Source organism: Argopecten irradians, chromosome 2, assembly GCF_041381155.1.
Source record: "Argopecten irradians isolate NY chromosome 2, Ai_NY, whole genome shotgun sequence".
Classification (NCBI taxonomy): Eukaryota; Metazoa; Mollusca; class Bivalvia; order Pectinida; family Pectinidae; genus Argopecten; species Argopecten irradians.
Genome location: NC_091135.1, coordinates 47,212,028 through 47,231,434, shown reverse-complemented (window position 1 = coordinate 47,231,434; position 19,407 = coordinate 47,212,028). Strand labels below are relative to the sequence as shown.

At 37.8% G+C, this 19,407-nt stretch overlaps 2 protein-coding genes across 3 annotated transcripts in view; one reads left to right on the top strand and one right to left on the bottom strand.

Annotated features, from left to right (window-relative positions):
• Positions 1-19,407, top strand: part of LOC138315733 (uncharacterized) — an 86,690-nt gene that overhangs the window by 58,364 nt on the left and 8,919 nt on the right. The window contains 13 exon segments of the mRNA XM_069256977.1: positions 2,731-2,814; positions 3,068-3,151; positions 5,649-5,984; positions 14,717-14,884; positions 15,159-15,326; positions 15,581-15,664; positions 15,865-16,116; positions 16,312-16,479; positions 16,732-16,904; positions 18,060-18,092; positions 18,574-18,615; positions 18,750-18,843; positions 18,957-19,027. Of these exon segments, the coding sequence (XP_069113078.1) occupies positions 2,731-2,814; positions 3,068-3,151; positions 5,649-5,984; positions 14,717-14,884; positions 15,159-15,326; positions 15,581-15,664; positions 15,865-16,116; positions 16,312-16,479; positions 16,732-16,904; positions 18,060-18,092; positions 18,574-18,615; positions 18,750-18,843; positions 18,957-19,027 (1,757 nt within the window).
• LOC138315730 (uncharacterized) lies at positions 10,392-14,548 on the bottom strand. Of its 2 annotated transcripts, none has more exons than XM_069256970.1 (2): positions 13,784-14,548; positions 10,392-13,611 (listed from the first exon to the last, which is right to left on the bottom strand). In XM_069256970.1, the coding sequence occupies exon 2, from the start codon at positions 12,182-12,184 to the stop codon at positions 11,024-11,026; it is 1,161 nt and encodes a 386-aa protein (XP_069113071.1). In that variant the 5' UTR covers positions 12,185-13,611; positions 13,784-14,548; the 3' UTR covers positions 10,392-11,023. The 2 variants fall into 2 exon arrangements, with proteins under 2 accessions (XP_069113071.1, XP_069113072.1); XM_069256971.1 differs by having other exon boundaries at positions 10,392-13,883; positions 14,131-14,548.

The following is a 19,407-nucleotide window of genomic DNA, read 5'->3' as shown; positions in this document are numbered from 1 at the left end:
TAGATAAAGCCTTGTATTTACCGTTGATAGTGGTGATGTACTGTTTGTCTGTATACAACAGGTGGACGTTTGACCAGTAGTAGCCCCAGTAGTTCAATATTTACCCACCAATAATACAAAAGTCAACACCGAGATCCAAGATAGCAAATAGTTCGTCCGAAAGGACCAAATTTCAATTAATTATCTTATGAATGTAATCCTACCTGAAGTAGATTTCCTCAATCACTTGGACAAAAGATTGCATTCAATGGCTGTTGATATGTACTAGTTCTACCTTAGGTATAATATGTACATAAAGTAACCACATTCAGCTAAGTAAAGTACATAGCATTAACCATTTGACAACACTGCTATGTTTAATTTGTTAAATTCTTACTAAAACAATGACTTTGAGGAATTAATAAGATCATTGTGGCTTTATCATATTCCAAAATTAAATTACCCATATATATTTGATATAGATTATCTCGCTTTTTAATCCTTTTTGTGTTAGCTAAACAGAAATTAAATTGAGGATGTTTAATTATCCATCTTTATACACGACTGTATATATTTCCATCCTGCAGTACATCAGAAAACGTTAGACACACAAACATATCTGCTGTAGATTCCTTAATCTGATAATTTTGTAATATACAAAAAGGCCACACGACTCCTGTCTATATTCAGTAACCTATAACAGCACCAGTGTATATACCTGTCAGATTAGCCCTGCTTGTGGTGAACATATCGAAATATTCTATTCAACAAATGACTTTTGTCATTATGGCAGATTATGGCAAAACTTTATCCATCAGATTTCTCATATGATTCTACTTAGGATTTATCATTTATTGAACTTAATATTTTCGTATGTATTGAGACATCTCGATAGACTTTGCTATGGTGTTGATAATACAGGGTAATGGTGTGAATCCTTACAGACCTGTAGCTTAATCCCCTATAGTGTAGGTACTAAATATGCAATTGAACTGTATCAGAATGTGTTATAATAAGTGTATTAGTGTTGAGATGTGAGGGGGAGCCCTATAGCAGGGCGGTCAGGCGTGTACCTCCTTACAGGCACATCAGATTGCCCTACTATGTTCTGGTCTCGCAGGCTAGCACACTATTATCTTATTGATTTAAGATAGGTGTCCCATTCATACAGTCGGAAATTCTATAGCTGGAGATAGTTAGGGACACATGGTGTGAGCTATTCAAGTACAAATATAGGAATTCCTCCTGATAAAAGACTTCATACACAAACTTTGGTCATTCTACAGGGCCCGACATTAAGGATAAGTTTAACCAATATGTCAAGCTACAAGACTTGAATTGTTTCTAGCAAAAAATGTAGCTCTAGAGTTTCTTTCATGTGAAAAAAGAGATACAATAAGGAAACTATTCAGAGATTATGTGAGGATATTGAATTGCAATATGCAGCTTGTGACTTTTTAGCTTTTTGCATTCAAATGGACCATTACATTACCTGGAATGACTACAGCAGGAATCGATACAGAAGGCAATAGGGAGATGGAGAGCTGGTTATATACAGTGACATTTGGCTTTAGGATTAATATCCCAGAGGATATTGTCATGAGAAATCTATAATGCTGTACAATGGTTGTGCTGGACAGATGGAGGAACTTTATAATAACTCTGGTATAAAACTAGACACCTAGTTCATTAGTGTTGTCAAGGCAATTGTATATGGTGTTCAGTGCATCAAAAAATTTATGTGACAGTTCATCAGTGAAGTTTGTACGGTGGGGCTCTTATCAATGTTAAATGTGCTACCTAAGTCTGTGGGTTATTGTCAATATTTGTCTCTAGCTTCTGTCATAGTCTGTGTAGTATTACAGAGTAGGGGATTTAAGATTCTAACCAAACAGTGTTCATTGAGAGAATGAAATCTTGGTCGCTATCTCTGTAATCCTCACTGTCAGTGAAGGGCCCAATACATATCTCAAAAAAATCTCCACAAATCTCCACGAAGTCTTCCCAGAGATCTTCACATAGATCCCACAGTGTCTGTCACACTCGAGTTTTCCTTTGGACCATTAAGTTGAATGGGAACCAGTGGAACATTAAACATTAAATTTTACCTATACAAAGTTTCTCTCTCAGATCAATCAGGTTACATCCTTGTTAATCTATAAGGCCATGTTTAGAAGGTCACAGCTATTCAACGTTGATTACCATCGAATCCTGCTAAGTGTTGAGTTGTTCTTCCTCCTATAGACACAGATCATATCAGTACAGTGTCAATTTCATATCTATTTGCTAAGTAAATTTGAATCATCAGGAACATTGTAAAGAAAGTGCACGGTTGAGTGAACAGGCGACTTGTTGAAGCTGTACATAGACGGCGAGAGTGTTAACACAGTAGCCTGACTATGGGCTGGATAAACACTACTTCTCCTAGGGGAATGGTAAAACAATCATAAGCATGGAATTATTATGTGGCTGATAATAAACAAGGATTTTACCTTTAGTATCTGCCTGTGTGGCTAATCTTGAAGTTCTGTGAGAAAGTATTGTGAAAAAAGGATGGATTTTAATCGTAGTGTTGCAAGGATGGATTTTAGTCGTAGTGTTGACAGGATGGATTTTAGTCGTAGTGTGGAGGAGAAAATGAGAAAGATGGACCAGAGGTATGGGATTTCACGTGATACGGAACCCCTCAATGGGGGACTGGACTTTGGTATGGAAATGACTATAAGGGAATATGAAAATTCACTTTTCCAGATTGAGAAGCTTGAGGCGAACATCAAGGACATGAAGATCGAGATCAGCCATCTCCAGGGGGCCAAACAAAGGGCGGAGAACCAGGTGGGTAATCCATGGAGGGCAATAAAATATCCAAGAACATTTTCTGGCCTTCTTCATAACAAATACATGTGCTTACGTTATCAAGTTGTTTAGACTGTACATACTTGATTATGATTCAGTTTAGTTTAGGACCATTTTAATCTTTTTCATAAACGGCTTGATAAAAAAACAATAAACATTTTGATAATGGTCAATCATATTTTGACTTTATTTTAAGAACCTTCAATTAAGACTTCCATTACTTTATTTACAGGGAGCTGAGCTACAGAATGAGGTGGAGCACCTGAAGACAGACCTGTCTGAAGCCAGGGCCCAGTACAAGGACTGTGCCCAGGAGGTAGGTGTCATCAATCCCTGGGGGTGGAGCGGAGGTGGTCTATTCTTGGGGTTGGGAGGCTAGTGGATTGATGTTATATATCATCTGTCTCCTAGAGATATTGGGATGGATATGATCCGTCTTATTAGGGGCTTGGATAGATCATAGTTATGGTGAATAACCTTTTCTAGGGGCATTCCTTTTGGTCTTTCTATTTGGGTTGGAGTCCGTGTGGTCTGTGTAACCCATTATGTCTCTTAGGGTTGAAGAATGTGTGTTTTCTAGAGTTGGAAAATGTTTGATCTCACCAGGAGTGATAGAATATGAGGATTTAAAGGTGAAATTTGATATGTGAATTATTTCAAGATCAACATTTATTTCTTCCTGCATTGTAATGTTGTTATCCTAGATATTTTCAGATCAGTATATATATATCGTCCATTAGTGGAATGCTGTAGATTTTTTCTGTGGTATTTAAGACTGACACATGACCTCTGATAGGTCACTCGACACCACACTGCCTTGTAGCTTTACAATATTATAACAGAATCCTACTGACTATACACTGTGATGTATTTCTTGTCAATTAATAATAGAATTACAGAGGTCCTATTGATATAGGTGTATATTAAAACTCAGTGATCTGTGACATAAAGTCTAATGGAAACAGTACACTACTATCAGGCTAGATCTGGTCAGGGACATGGGGCTGTATCACAGGGGGGCAGGAATGTAACAAGGACAATCCAAATCTATGTTATATATACAGAGGCCGGTTATGGTCGGTAAAAGGTTCACCTTTTAACCAAATGCACCTGTTATAACTGGAGAACATGGAATCTTATTGGATGGATGATTTAAACGACAGACTCCGGGCGTTTCAGTTCCGGAATGGAAGGGTAGGAATGCTCAACAAATGTTTGGTGTTTTTGCTGACATGTCAGTTTTATTAGCTCGTCTATTCGAAGAATAGGGGGAGCTAATGTTGTCACCCCGGCGTTGGCGTCGGCGTCAGCGTTGGCGTCCCATTTCACGTTAAAGTTTTTGAGCAAGTTTCTGTTTCGTCTATTGTTTAAGCTTAAGTCATCATAAATGTTTATGATTTTATTTTCCTAATGTGTATGGATGCTGAACGTGATAATACAACCAATTTGGGGGCCTTTAGGGGTTTTTTGAGTCAGTTGATTTGTCATATTTCCATGTTAAAGTTTTTGAGCAAGTTTCTATTTAGGGGTTTTAAAAAATTTTATACTGCAAAAGAAGACATTTCAACTTCTGTTGGAGGCAAAATAATATAGACTGAGGGCACTGCTTAATATTTTTAAATAGTAAATACTTGATTATCAACTTCTTCTGAATAGGCGAGCTTTGCTGTTCTCCTACAGCTCTTGTCAATAATTATACTGTATATATATTCTATAGGGCATGGTCAAATTTTAATTCTAATTTTAATACATTGTTCAACCTATTAATTAGTTAAGTTATGAATTAACACATTCATGAGTTAATAAAGCTAATGAAATCTCTACATTGCAATACCTGTTAAGCCAATTTTTTTGGGACAATAAACTATCTCTAAAACTTGTAGTATCCAAACAACTAAAGCCAGTAGCATTCAAATGTTGGGTTATAGTGTTACTTATAAAGGTATTCTTCATAACCTGTATCTACGTACATTTTACAATGCATTCTTTTTGTACAGGTATACCATATGTATATAGTTAGAATAAGACTGGAATTTTGAGTAATCAGGGGTTTGATATCAACTGTAAATTTGTAATAAATTAAAAAAAAAAAAAAAAAAAAAATGGATATGATTCAGATCTCAAAAAAATCAAAATAAAAGATTGGCTGGTTTGAAAGCTATTCATAGAGACAGATATAATCTTAAAATTCTTGTTTCAATAGAGATAGCTTTATCAGTTAAGGGTAAAATATTTAATGTTTTCCCCTAACACTACCAGTATGTATATACCTGTGCCTAAGGTGGATAAAAAACTACCGACCCCTTCTACCCCAGTCTCTAGTGTTTTATAAACAACCCCAGAACCAATATACTCTTGTTGTTTTCCACTCTGTAGGGTTTGTAAAGCAATTGACTGTAAAATGTCGGTAATTTGATAATGTTCTCTGGTGAAAGTATAAAATTCAATTTCTGTTGATCAAATAAAGATTAAGTGTTGACTTTACCTTATACCTACGTTCAACCAGTTGTTAAAACTTCAATGCCAGTCCGTTTATGATTGAGCATTGTTTTTTTTTTTTTTTTTTTTTTTTTTTTTTTTTGTGTTGGGGGGAATACAAGAAAGGAGAAGTGTCTGGGAACCCTATAGACTTAGAGAGAATTCATTAACAGTAATTAGACAGTAACCAATATTGTTTGTAGACATTTAAGATAGCTTGAATTGAAATACACAAAAAAAAAAAAAAAAAAAGACAATTAAAGTGGCGATTTATCCCTGAAGATGCAAGTAAAAATGAATAACAGGCAATAATACCTACATGATTTATATTATAGCTTGCCCACCATGAAGAGAAGTTAATGCTGATGGAACAGAGTCTACAGACGACACAAGACCAACTTAGTCAACGTGTCACAGAGGTCGTCCGTTACGAACAGATCAACCGTAAACTTCAGATGGAGGTCAAAACATTGCGGGAGCGCAACACAAGTTACGAGGAGGAAATTGAGGAACAGAAGGCAATGATTGATAAACTACGAAAGGATCTGGTCAACTCCAAAGAGGATCATCACTCGGCTGTACAGGAAGGCCTTGCCTACAAACAACAAGCCCACAAATACGAGGTGGAGCTGGAGGGTGCCCGCGAACAGGAGAAGATGCTGAGTGACCAGGTACATAGTCGTTTGTTGTGGTGAAAATGATTTTTCCTACAGAAACTTGGAAAGTGTTGCTCAGTTCTGTGATTTATGTTTGTAGCGGGTGGAATTTGTTGAATAAATGACAAACCCGCTGGGTTCACATTCCTTTATGATGTTTTATTCCATTTTAAAAACATTCTGTAAATATAATAAAACACAATTAGAATATTCAACTCTTAATTCATAAAAGTCCGTCAGTGAACACTACTAACGGGTACACAAACATATACGTACATACACATATAGACAAACGCAGCGCTCGCGAATATATACGATATACTACGCACGCGAGTAAAACACGGCACGGCATAGATACATATTACTATTACTATTCACTGCAAATTATATATTTGCAAATATTGAAACACCTTTCAAATACACTTTTATACCACTTTTATTTATTACATAAATCCACATAAAATATGACCCTACTACATACTCCCCCTGGTTTGAAAAAGACGTCCTCGTCTTTTGACAAGTATACAACATATAACAGGAAATACAAACATATTTTAAGTTTAAAATCTAAAATGACTACTCACAATATCAATATGAAATTTCTGCCATGAAAATGTACAACTTCACACAAATTTCACTAGAAGCTAAATATAAAATAAAACAATCCGAATATGTTCAAAAACCTAAGACACACCACCCCCACATACAATCTTCACAAGTGCATCCGATGCCCGATCCTTCGAGAGTATCCCTTGCTGTACAAGTCCCTGTAAATACTCTGCTCTTGACATCCAGTCCGTTGAGATTCCTGGACACACTTGACTCATCACAAACTCTCCAGACCTTTGCCACACAGGAGGCTGCCGTACTCTACTAGATCGTCTAGGAGCAGGAGTAGGAACATCAGGAGTACATGTAGGTACATGTCTTTCCTCAACATGGACAGTAGCGCCCCCAGCCTCATCATCCCTAGAGACTTGGTCGTCACCGGGCGGCGCTACCTCCCCTGTCACAGACTGACGACGATCGTCACCATCCACAGTCTGCACAGATCCTAATTCTTCAGACTCTTGAGCGTTGTGCTGGGGAGATTCCTGTTCCCCACCCTCCTTGTCTGAACCTGGGCCCTCTGTATCATCAACGATGACAACTGACGAGTCATCATCCTCATCGGAGTCTTCCAAGACCTCCGAACCTCTAATATCCTCCTTTGCCTCGGTCTGGTCTTCCCTTTGGGTGATAGGTGGTGTCTTGTCTGTTGCTGTTGTGGTGCCCTCATGCAAAAAGTCAATTGGCAACAGCATGTTCCGGTGTAGAGTTCTCTCCCTTCCTTCTCCATTACATTTCCGCACAATGTATACCGGGACATCCATGTTCGGTTGACGAACCACGACGTAATCATCATCCTCCCATTTATCTGCAATCTTGTGCTTCCCCTCAAAGGCCATTATACGAACGAGAACTCTGTCACCCTCTTGCAACGTTGTCGCTCTAGCCCTCTTGTCGTAGTTCCTCTTTTGGTGCTCCGATGCCACTGAGTTGTACTGCCTGGCCAAATCGTACGACTTCTTGAGATTATCCCGAAGAGATGAAACGTATTTGGACAGCGTAGGATGTTTCCCTCCAATATCCAATCCAAATGCCAAATCTATTGGTAATCTGGGATGTCTACCAAACATCAAGTAGAATGGAGAATAGCCAGTACTATCATGCCGAATGCTGTTATAAGCATGAACAAGAGGACCGACGTGCCGTTTCCATCCCCCTTATCCTTGGGATCAAGTGTACCCAACATTCCCAGCAACGTCCTATTAAACCTCTCACAGCTGCCATTCCCCATAGGATGGTACGGCGTTGTTCTACTCTTCTTGATGTTGGCGATGTCGCAGAGCTGGTGAATCAAGTTACCGACGAAATTGGCACCTTGGTCGGAATGTATACGTCTAGGCATCCCATAATGAACAACAAAGTTGTGGAAGAACGCTTCTGCTGTAGTCCTTGCTGTTTGGTTTTTAGTAGGTATGGCCTGTGCGTATTTTGTAAAGTGATCCGTTACGACCAGTATATGTTGGAAACCTCCCTTAGATGACTCCAAAGTAAGGAAATCCATGCAAACTAGCTCAAGTGGCTGAGTCGTCTGGATACTCTTTAATGGCGCTTTCTGTGTCACAGCCTTCCTAGAAATACATCGTCTGCATCGTTTTACCCAGTTCTGTACATCCTGACCCATTCCTGGCCAATAAAAACGTTCCTGAGCCAATGACAATGTCCTGTCACGTCCAGGATGTCCAACCGAGTTGTGTGAAGGCCATATAATGCCTGTTTCCGATATGCAGACGGTAACACGAGCTGTTTCCTTGTAGCACCATCTTCTGTTACATCCCGGTACAAAACACCTTTCTCAACAGTTAAACGATCGAAGGAACGCAAAAGAACTTGTTGGTCAGGGCTGAGATGTCTCCTGTCGGGTTTCCGGTGATTGGTAACGCATGATATCATATATCGTAGTACAGGATCTCTGTCCTGAGCTTTTCTCCAGTCTCTGACAGACATATCTCCAATATCCTGACCAGAATCCCAAGAGTTGTCATCGAGCACTGCTGTGGACATCGACACGGTCTCAATCCAAGACACTGGTTGTTGAGCTGCACCACATATCGCCTTCACTGAGTCCAACGAGATAGCACTTCCAGATGTAGTTGGATGATCGTCTGATTCCATATTGGAAGGTAATCTAGACATGACATCTGCATCCGTGTTAGTCTTTCCTGGCTTGTAGACGATATTGAAATCGTATGCAGACAATGCAGCGAGCCAACGATGTCCAGTCGCATCCAACTTAGCAGTGGTCAAAACATAGGTCAGTGGGTTATTATCCGTCGTAACCGTAAACTTTCTTCCGTACAGGTAATCTGTAAATTTGTCCGTCACGGCCCACTTTAAAGCAAGAAATTCCAACTTATGTGCTGGATAATTTCTCTCGGATTTCGTCAATCCTCGACTGGCATAGGAGATGACACGTGGCTTACCATCCTGCTGTTGGTACAGAATCGCTCCAAGACCATGTCCGCTGGCATCTGTGTGTACCTCGAAGGGTAAATCATATAACGGGTATCCGAGAACAGGTGGTGATGACAAAATACTCTTCAGAGTCTGAAAGGCTGTTTCCTGCTCTTTACCCCATTTCCACGTTGGTAAACCAACGTTGTCCTTCTTGGAGTGTCCTTTCTTCCTTGTAGGAGGTAACAACTCGTTAAGTGGTTTCACAATACCCGAGAATCCTTCCACAAACTTACGGTAGTAACCACAGAATCCCAGAAAACTTCTGACATCATCCGGACCAGTCGGTTTGGGCCAATCCACAATCTTCTGAACTTTATCTGGGTCAGCCTCAATCCCATCCTTCGAAACCACAAATCCAAGGAACTTCACTTTTCTTCTTAAAGTAGGAACACTTCTGTGGAGCCAGCTTCAAATCATGGTATCTGATCCTCTCAAAAACCTGTTGTAAGCGCTCCGTATGCTCCTCAAATGTCTTGGAGAACACAATGATGTCATCAATGTAAACAAAACAGATAGTGGTGTTCAACTCTCCAAGGCACTCCTCCATCAACCTCTGGTATGTTGCCGGAGCATTAACCAATCCAAAAGGCATCCTATTAAATTCATAGAATCCTAAAGGTCCAATAGTGAAGGCAGTCCTAGCTTTATGCTCCTCCTGAAGTTCAACTTGGTGATACCCACTCTTCATATCAAGTGTAGAAAAATAGTCGCAGCCTGATAGTGAATCAAGGATCTCCTCAACCCTAGGGAGTGCATATGAATCCTTAATAGTCCTGAGATTCAATTGACGGTAGTCAATACACATTCGTAGTCGTCCATCCTTCTTACGAACTAACACAACAGCTGAAGCCCACGGTGAATGTGACCGACGTATCACACCAATATCCAACAGTTGGTGTAGATGATCACGGACTTCGCTAAGCATGGCTGGAGGAATACGGCGATGACGCTGCTTAAATGGCACTTCATCAGTCAACTCTATACGATGATGAACAGCAGAGGAATGACCAAGGTCCATATCACCCTTGGAAAATATATCCGAGAAACTGGTGATTAACTGTTTCCCAATACTGAGCTCCTCGTCTGATAATCTGTCATCAAACTTCATCTGCTTGAACAATGCATCCATATCAGCATCCACGGAAGTTGATTTCTCTGCTGAATCCATGTCAACATCTCGCAAACATCCCTCTACTTTAACAGGCTGAATCTCACATAAAACTGCTTGTGGCTGTATAGTAACATTCCTAGCTGTGATGTTGGATATGGTTACAGGTACAACACCATTCCTCTTATAGCTGTATTGGATAAGGCTTGGTGAAATATCCAAATCATCTGCTAAAGATGATTCTCTGACGATTTGAGGTAAGCACTGGTAGGTGTATGCTCCAACTCACGATCCACATACCCGTTGATGGTAACCTGGCTGTTAGGAGATATCTTGACAGGTGCACCTTCTGCATTCTTGACTACGCCCAGACAAAATTTCCTCCTCGTAAGATTTTGCTGACGCAACGCCATACATCTAAATGTCACATACCAAGATGTTGAGAGTGCGGCCCCTTTCATCAGCTTATCACCATAAACTTCCTTACAAGAGTTCATAATCTCCATTAAGATGTTGGTTCCAACCAGCACTGGCACCTTGGAATTATATCTGGTATCCGGTACAACAAGTAGGAGTCCTGACGTTGGAGTAGTGTGACCCTCAATCGTAGTCTCTATATCTGCGTTTATGAAACCATCATAAGGTAATGCCTCTCCTCCTGCACACTCAATGTCCAAAATGTTACCTAAAGATTGTAGTGGCAGATGACTGAGATTACTGTCATAAAACTGTCGACTCACGGTACTAACAGCAGATCCTGTGTCCAACAATGCAGTGGTAACAGTTCCAGAAATCTTCAGCTGTTCCTCAGTACAATCTCCAACTAATGCTGAATTAGTACAAGTATCTTCAGGTATAACAGGGCAATGTCGTCCAGTCATGCCTACTGGTGCCCAAGGCCTGTAGGCATCCGAGCGTTTAAAGACTTTCGGCTATGTTCAAGGTTCACCCTACAGTCTCGCTTCATATGTCCTGGCTGTCCACATCTCCAGCATACCGGTCCATTGACATTATCTGAGAAAGGCTTGTCCTGTCGTCCAAACTTTTGGGATGGCGAATTGAAATTCCTATAAGCAGGCTGTCGATTATGAGTCGATTTCCTGTTCAGCTGTAATGCGGCTAAATCCTGTTTCAGCTTAGACATCTCAGTAGTGAGATCCTTCACCAAGGTCTTCATCTCCTTCATCTCATCTCCATGAGGCATAGCAACCTTGACAGGCTTTGGCTTCTCAGGTGATGAATCCGCTTGCTCTATCTGGCGCACAGCAATACGCAGCTTGTCATAATCCATGATGCTGTCGAACTTATGACCTGTCACATCACGAAGTGATTTCTTGAGCCCTCGCCAAAATTTGGTACGCAGCATGTCAGCTATTTGTGGCTGAGTAAGAGAACATCTGGTCCTAGCCTTGTCCAAAATATCTTCAAGTCTGCTAGCCCAGGATGTCACTGTCTCTGTATCAGTCTGTTTTGCAGAATAGAAGGTAGCTAACAAATCTTCCGAAGCTGCAATGTCTCCATAATTTCCCGATATCTTGTCCAGAACCTGCTGTAATGTAACTGCAGACCCAAGTCTCCTGGCTGTCTTTGCTGCCTCACCCCTCAAAGATCTTCTCACAGCCTGGAAAATGGCTTGTTCCTTGTACACAGCCTCTCGCTGTAACATCTCAACCTCATAGATCCACTGCTCAAAAGATACTTCTCCATTGGGTACTTGGGGGGATCCAGAAAATATAGAGATCTTCGGTACATAGTAAGAACTGGACGTGCTTGGAGAAACTATGTTTTCACGATGACCTTGACCTTGATCATCTACAGGTAAAGGGGGTACATCCATCTCTTGCTTCATAACCTTGGACTTGGCTCCTCCTGCTATGAGATCAGCTAACCACTTGGCAGCAGCATCCTTAGATTCTAATTCCGGATTAAGATCCATACTCGAGATAGCATCCATTAAATATTCCATCTGTTTATCCTTTGACTGCGCCATAGTTGAGATATTACACAAAGAACACAAGCACAATAACACTAGTAATACAGTCATGAAACTCCAATATTAAATATGTTAACTGGCACTGCTAAAAAAAAATAAAGTCCGAAATATGCTGAAAACTGGAAAAATATATAGAAAAAAAACAAAACCTGAAACAAATATAAACTATAAATCAAAGTACAATTCTCTGTGAAAATAATAAATTAAACCAAAATACAGGAAAAAGAAATAACACACAAAAATAAGTAAATTAGAGAATATTAAAGTCCACGTGAAACCTGAAATTCACAAAAATATTCAACAAAATACCTGAAATGTAAACATACAGTTGAAATCAAAGTAAACACCAGTCAAATCAAAACTAAATTTTAAATGTATACAAGCAAATTACAATAACATCTCACCCCAAATAAAATAATTTGAGACAAAGTCTATGGAAACTGAAAAGAAAACACCAATTCCTAAAATTCTAAATTGCAAATAGAAATAAACACAAGAATAAATCAAGTAAAGGGAGATAATCAATAATTCATGTACAAAGGGCAGACAACTTACCAATGTCAAAGCAATACACAATACTAGCTAATGAAATAACCTACAAATAATAAACATAAAGTACATGCGTGTATATGATAATATGGAAAATAAATACAAACAACCCAAACTCGAATAATTAGATAAGAAATAATAAATCGATTTTACGCGAAATGAAATAAACCGAAGTAGAAAATACAGCGTATCGCAGGCGCAGGAGTTAAACACAAATACTAATAACAGTTAGGTAAATAAACACATGGAAGTCATGATGTGTAATGTCAGTTATGGTGTCTTGGTCAATTCAGTAAATCAACTACCACCGGCGAAGTAAAACAACACCTATATATACTACCATACAAGAACCAGTGGAAAGAAAATCAACTAAACAGACAACTAGAATAGTGAAAATACTAACCTCAAAGCAGGTAACCAGCAGGGCAGGAACACGATCACTCCATTCTCACATTCAGTGTAGGTAGAATAGCACAAGAATAAACACATGACAACACTTAATTTCCAATTGAATACACAGAATAACACAATAAATAATCCATGCACTGTATAGCAGTCACTGAACAAGTTAAATAACATCAATTCCCGTCAGTACAGGCAGGCTATCTCTCCAACATGTGAAAGTTAGTGAAGTCAACATGTGTGCTTGAAAACAACATCCGGTGTGTAGGTGTCGTGTTCGTGAACGTCCCAAGATAAAAAGTTCCGGCGGAACTGCTCGATCGGTGAACTCGTCATGTCATGCGCAAGGAGGTGCGCAAACCCTCCGATCTCCGGACCCTCAGTCAGACGGAGTAGTAATCACAATACTCTTGTAGTAGTAAGTCCCTACATGGGCGCCATTTGTAGCGGGTGGAATTTGTTGAATAAATGACAAACCCGCTGGGTTCATATTCCTTTATGATGTTTTATTCCATTTTAAAAACATTCTGTAAATATAATAAAACACAATTAGAATATTCAACTCTCAAATCATATATCATTCATTCAACACCGAATCACGCGAATAACTTGCAAAGACAAACTTTACATTTCACACAATACCGAAAACGTATTATTGAAAAATAGATATGATATATGAAAGTAAAAACACACACTTACAACACGTATGGTGTATCAATGCAATTGATGTATACACTACAAAGTATACTAGCTCCGTACGCACGTCATGAGTACGACCATGCAATCACAACAGATTGAACTACAATATAAAAGAACACACAATTCTTACTTCATTCCAGAAATATATAACTCAGACATTACACACTTTACAATTACAATAATCGGATCACATGTATACAATACATGTTTATCCGTATATATTTCATATTTTAAAAATATCTAAATTATAATAATCACATTCAAACCATTTTCATACTGGGAGAATAGAATAATGTATTAACCAAGATAAAGAACAAATAATAGAACAACCGAAAAGCAAGACTTACCCAAATTAATGAATTTCTCGACCGATCAAACCAAACGTCCAACCAAGCACAGGGACGAAATTCAAATATCCCGAAATACAAAAAGATATATATCAAATACGTTAAACTGACCACACTGACCAATCAAACAACTTCGTCAATGTCCGTAACAGTCACATGTCCTGTCCGTCATAAAAGTCCGTCAGTGAACACTACTAACGGGTACACAAACATATACGTACATACACATATAGACAAACGCAGCGCTCGCGAATATATACGATATATTACGCACGCGAGTAAAACACGGCACGGCATAGATACATATTACTATTACTATTCACTGCAAATTATATATTTGCAAATATTGAAACACCTTTCAAATACACTTTTATACCACTTTTATTTATTACATAAATCCACATAAAATATGACCCTACTACATGATTTATGTTCTTCAGTTTGTAATTCGTTCTGCAAAATTTTGTAACCTTAAATTTAGTTTTGTGACAAAATTCCATAACAGTTATCTATAAGCAATTAAGTCTTCAACATTTAACTAATGCATTTGTGTAACTGTTTGTTAATGAAGCCTATTGTGTTACAGGTAGAACAACAGGACCAGATCCTCACACAGTTACAACAGGAGATTCGGGGAGAACGTGAACGACATCAGGACACAGGCAAAAATCTACAGGCCGCACGTAAACATAATGCTGACCTTCAGGACGACTTCGACTCTGCTCAGAGACACATCAATGACCTCACAAACACGGTAAACATACAATTTATATTCTTCATACTGTTAAATCTTTGATCAGTATCGTTGGTGAAGCAAATGGTGATGTTGCTGAGAGGAGACAATATTTCTTATTTGTAACCTTTTCCTCATTAACAGAGGTCAGATATCAAACTTTCAGTGATGTAAAGGTTTAGAGGTCAAGTGATTCATGTTATACATATCAGGTGTCAAGGTTTGAGCCAACCATTGATAGAATTGTATATAATTTATTGACAAAACTGTATACATGTACTTCTCTATGCAACAGGTGAAAGACAAGGATGAACTTATATCTAACCTACGTGCTGATATTGAGTCCATGCACCAGAGGCAGATGGCACTCAAGGAGGAGCTAGTGGAGCGTGAAGGTCAACTCAGGGTCGCTAAACTTAACCTGCAGTCAGCCCAGAAACAGAGTGTGCATCACTCACAGGAGGTTAGTTTCACAAGACAGAAATTATGGCGAGGGGGGGGGGGGCAAAAAGTTTGGATTATGTCAATTGTATTATATCACATTTTACAGCAGGCCCCAATACCATATGAAGGCAGGGGTATTATGACTTTAATGACGTAAATTTTGGATTCTATTGATAAACTAAATTTCACAGTGTATCTAAAACTTCTACATTGTGTTAGATATGTATTGTTACTTGTGATATATGTTCTGTATTGTTTTGTGTTATGTAACAGGTTTCGAGGTATGAGGAAACTCTGGGACAGCTACAAAGTGATTTAGACCGTGTCCAGGACCAGTACAGAAAAACACATGCTTCCGTATGTAATCTCTCATATCATATTAACTTTTCTATTCTTACTACCATCATTAAATACCCTATCTATAAAGTACCTGTATCACTTGTATCTCTCAAATAACTTTTACCAAATCAAGCTGGATGGATTTATTTTCATGGTAATTTTGAGTGTTGAACTATTAAGTAAGTGAAACTGAACTTTGATTTGCATTATGTTGACAGTTGATGGAGAATGAACAGAAAGTTCATGACCTTAAGGTGCAGCTAACCACAGTTCAAGGTCACCATAAGGAGTCAATGGACCAGTTAGGAGAGAAGTCCCGACAGGTGGCAGCCCTGAAGACAGATCTGGCCAAGTTACAACAACAGAACCAGGGCATGTCAGATGAGATCGCTCTCTATGAGGAGAAGATGAGAGAGCTTACACAGGAGCTCAGGAAAATGCAGGAGCTTAACAGGGCTTCAGAGGAGGAGGTAAGTGAGGGCTTGTTTGATATTTACAAATAAAAGTTGGTCGTTTACTCAATATTCAGACATTTAATGGTATTTATTTAGTAATATTCAAATAAAGTTGTAATGTTTACAAAACAAAATTTTGGATGATTATGAAGTGTAATGTTTCCAGCATTAGAATTGTAATTTTGAACCAACCTGATAATTTTTTTCCAGTTGGAGAATTTCGAGTTGCGATACCAGGACTTGCAGCAAGAGTTGATGAACACACAGGACAAAAACCGACAGTCTCTCCAGGACCTCGGGGCACTGGAGGAGGAGTCTGTCGTACTCAAGGTAGAACTCAGCGCCATCCAGGAGAAATACAAGGCCAAGATAGATGAAGTAAGGTTCTAGGTGTTATTGTAATTAACTGCCATATAAGTCATAGTATATTATATCTCAAACAGCTGTTGCAATTTATTGTGATATATTTGCCAAAATTGGCAGATTCATTCTTTGGTCTTCATCAAACTCAATTATTAGATCACATCATTTGAAATTTCTGATATATTCACCTTGGATAGAATGTTTATACCTTAGTATTACCTTCCCTTATCTTCTTACCTTTTAACCCATATGAATTACCTCCCCTAGTCTGACAAGCTCCATAACGAGGTCGAGTTACTGCGACACAACTATCATAGTGCTAACGAGGAAATACAGGGACTGAGAGTGGCACTAGAGGAGTCACGGTCCAATGGAGATCGCCTTCACCGAGAGAGTGAACTGGTCGTACAAAATGTAAACACATGGGTCCAGGAACAAAAGTAAGTTACATCTCTCTAACAGATAAATATATTTATCCCAATTCATGTTTCACTAAAATAGTGAATGTTTGTTTGTAAACTGTTCAAATTAAATTATTTACTATAACACAAAGGCAAAATTGCTTAAATTGTCAATGTAATGTTTAATTTTAATTGCTAGACAATTATAAACACAAATTGTGATGAGGATAATTTCCAAACAGTTCAGAATTCAACACTTGTTTATGGTATCTTTGTCATTTAATGTTAAAACTTGTTTATTAGTTTTATTCTTGTTGTGGAACAATTAAATCTTTTTGAGTTTTTTTATTGAAATTGGGTGATAAGAAGGATGTTTGAGTCTGCATTTGATTTTCTCCAGGCACTGATATGTGAAGGAGAATTTTTGGTATAGAGGTACTGAATGTTGTTGTCACACATAGCATGATGTAGTCCTTTGGTTATGGACAGAAAATCAGAAATTAACTCTCACTTATCATTTATGGAACAAAGTCACAGGTTTTAATCAGAAATAATATCTCATCAACGTTTTTGGTTTATTTTATGCATTTTTGAGAAAGTTGGATTTGCAGGAAAGTGCTGAGCATGTCATTAAAAGTTTTATTTTGCATCATTATGTGGGTCAAGGAAACCTGCAGAGATTATATTTAAATGGACATTGGGACTTAATTCTTTGTTTATAAAATAATTGCATGCATTTATTTTTACCACTGAAAGAACGTGTAATTAGTTGGTATGAGTTATGTTAAATCATTGGAATCTAGGTAGAATACTGCATTACTGAGTTATTATAACACCATTATAATTTATGTACTATTCCATAAGATCAGTGGTTCATATCAAATATGTGTCAGAAATCAACTCATAGACAAAAATTGATCAAGTTTAGAAATTGCCATTAATATTGTGATATACATGTGTACTGGCTGTCAGTTTGGTATATTTTCAACTCTTTGAAACAATCAAGATATACTGTTACATGTGATTACATGACTGAAACTTCTGATAGGGCATGAAATATATGATACATATGTTTACAATAGAATGTAAATGGAATGTTTTATTTCCTTTGTTTACTTTTTGTTTTGTTGACTTGTTTACTGATGTTGGAACTGTTGCTGCATGCTGTTATTGTTATTTACTGTTATCTTACAGGCTTGCGAATGAAAAACTGGGAAACAAAATTAGGTATGGTGTGCTTAAACTAACCCCATCTCAGATTATTTAAAAATTTAGTTTAATGCATGATAACTTGTTATGTTTGTAAGTCGTAATGCATTTATGGAATGATGTCTTCTTTATTTTTACATGTCACTATAAATAGTATCAGAATCAGAATGAAATTTGAATATATTTTTTTTTCAACATATACAGTACCTTATTACAGCATTAAGCCCTGATTCTATGTATATTTATCAACAGAAAGTGTATTTGCATATGAAATGCCTTTAAAGTATCTGCAATATTCCTTAAGGCTTGCTTACTGCAACTTCTAAGTACAGCTGTACCTGTCTCTAATATTTCATTGAAAAGTAGCATGAAGCAATGAAAATTAATACATGCTGAATGTATACTATACGAGGGTTATAGACAAACAAAGCATTGATATACTACAATGATGTTGGTCTTATACATCAATCTATAAATATGTTTATGATTTCTTTTACAGAGAGCAAAGTAAGGCTATTATGACTCTCACAGCAGAAAAAGAGTAAGTAATCTTAATTTAGCTATGTACATATATTTATTGTGGTTTGGATATATTTATTCATGATTACACGAGATGTAATGCTTTTCATGATTTTATGTTAACCGTGTTATTGTACATGTATTCCTTCATTACAGACAATTATTGGAGCAGGTAGCTAAGTTACAGAAACAGATGAATAAAATGAAGATAGAATTAGATGAAAGGAGAGACGACTCGGACAGGTTCAAGGTCAGTCGTTGTCAATGTCAATATTGGTAGTCCACTGTGATGTGTTCATTATTTCACAACTTGATTGATTTTCACCAGCAATTGTTCTTACCCTGTCTATTTGTTTGACACAGGCGCTACAGAACCATTCGTCCCATCAACAGGTGCTACTGAACCAGCTTAGGAACAGACTAGAACAACATGAGTATGTATATACTATTACAATATAACACTATTTTACTGTGAACAACATGAGTATGTATATACTATTACAATATAACACTATTTTACTGTGAACAACATGAGTATGTATATACTATTACAATATAACACTATTTTACTATGAACAACATGAGTATGTATATACTATTACAATAAAACACTATTTTACTGTGAACAACATGAGTATGTATATACTATTACAATAAAACACTATTTTACTGTGAACAACATGAGTATGTATATACTATTACAATAAAACACTATTTTACTGTGAACAACATGAGTATGTATATACTATTACAATATAACACTATTTTACTGTGAACAACATGAGTATGTATATACTATTACAATATTACACTA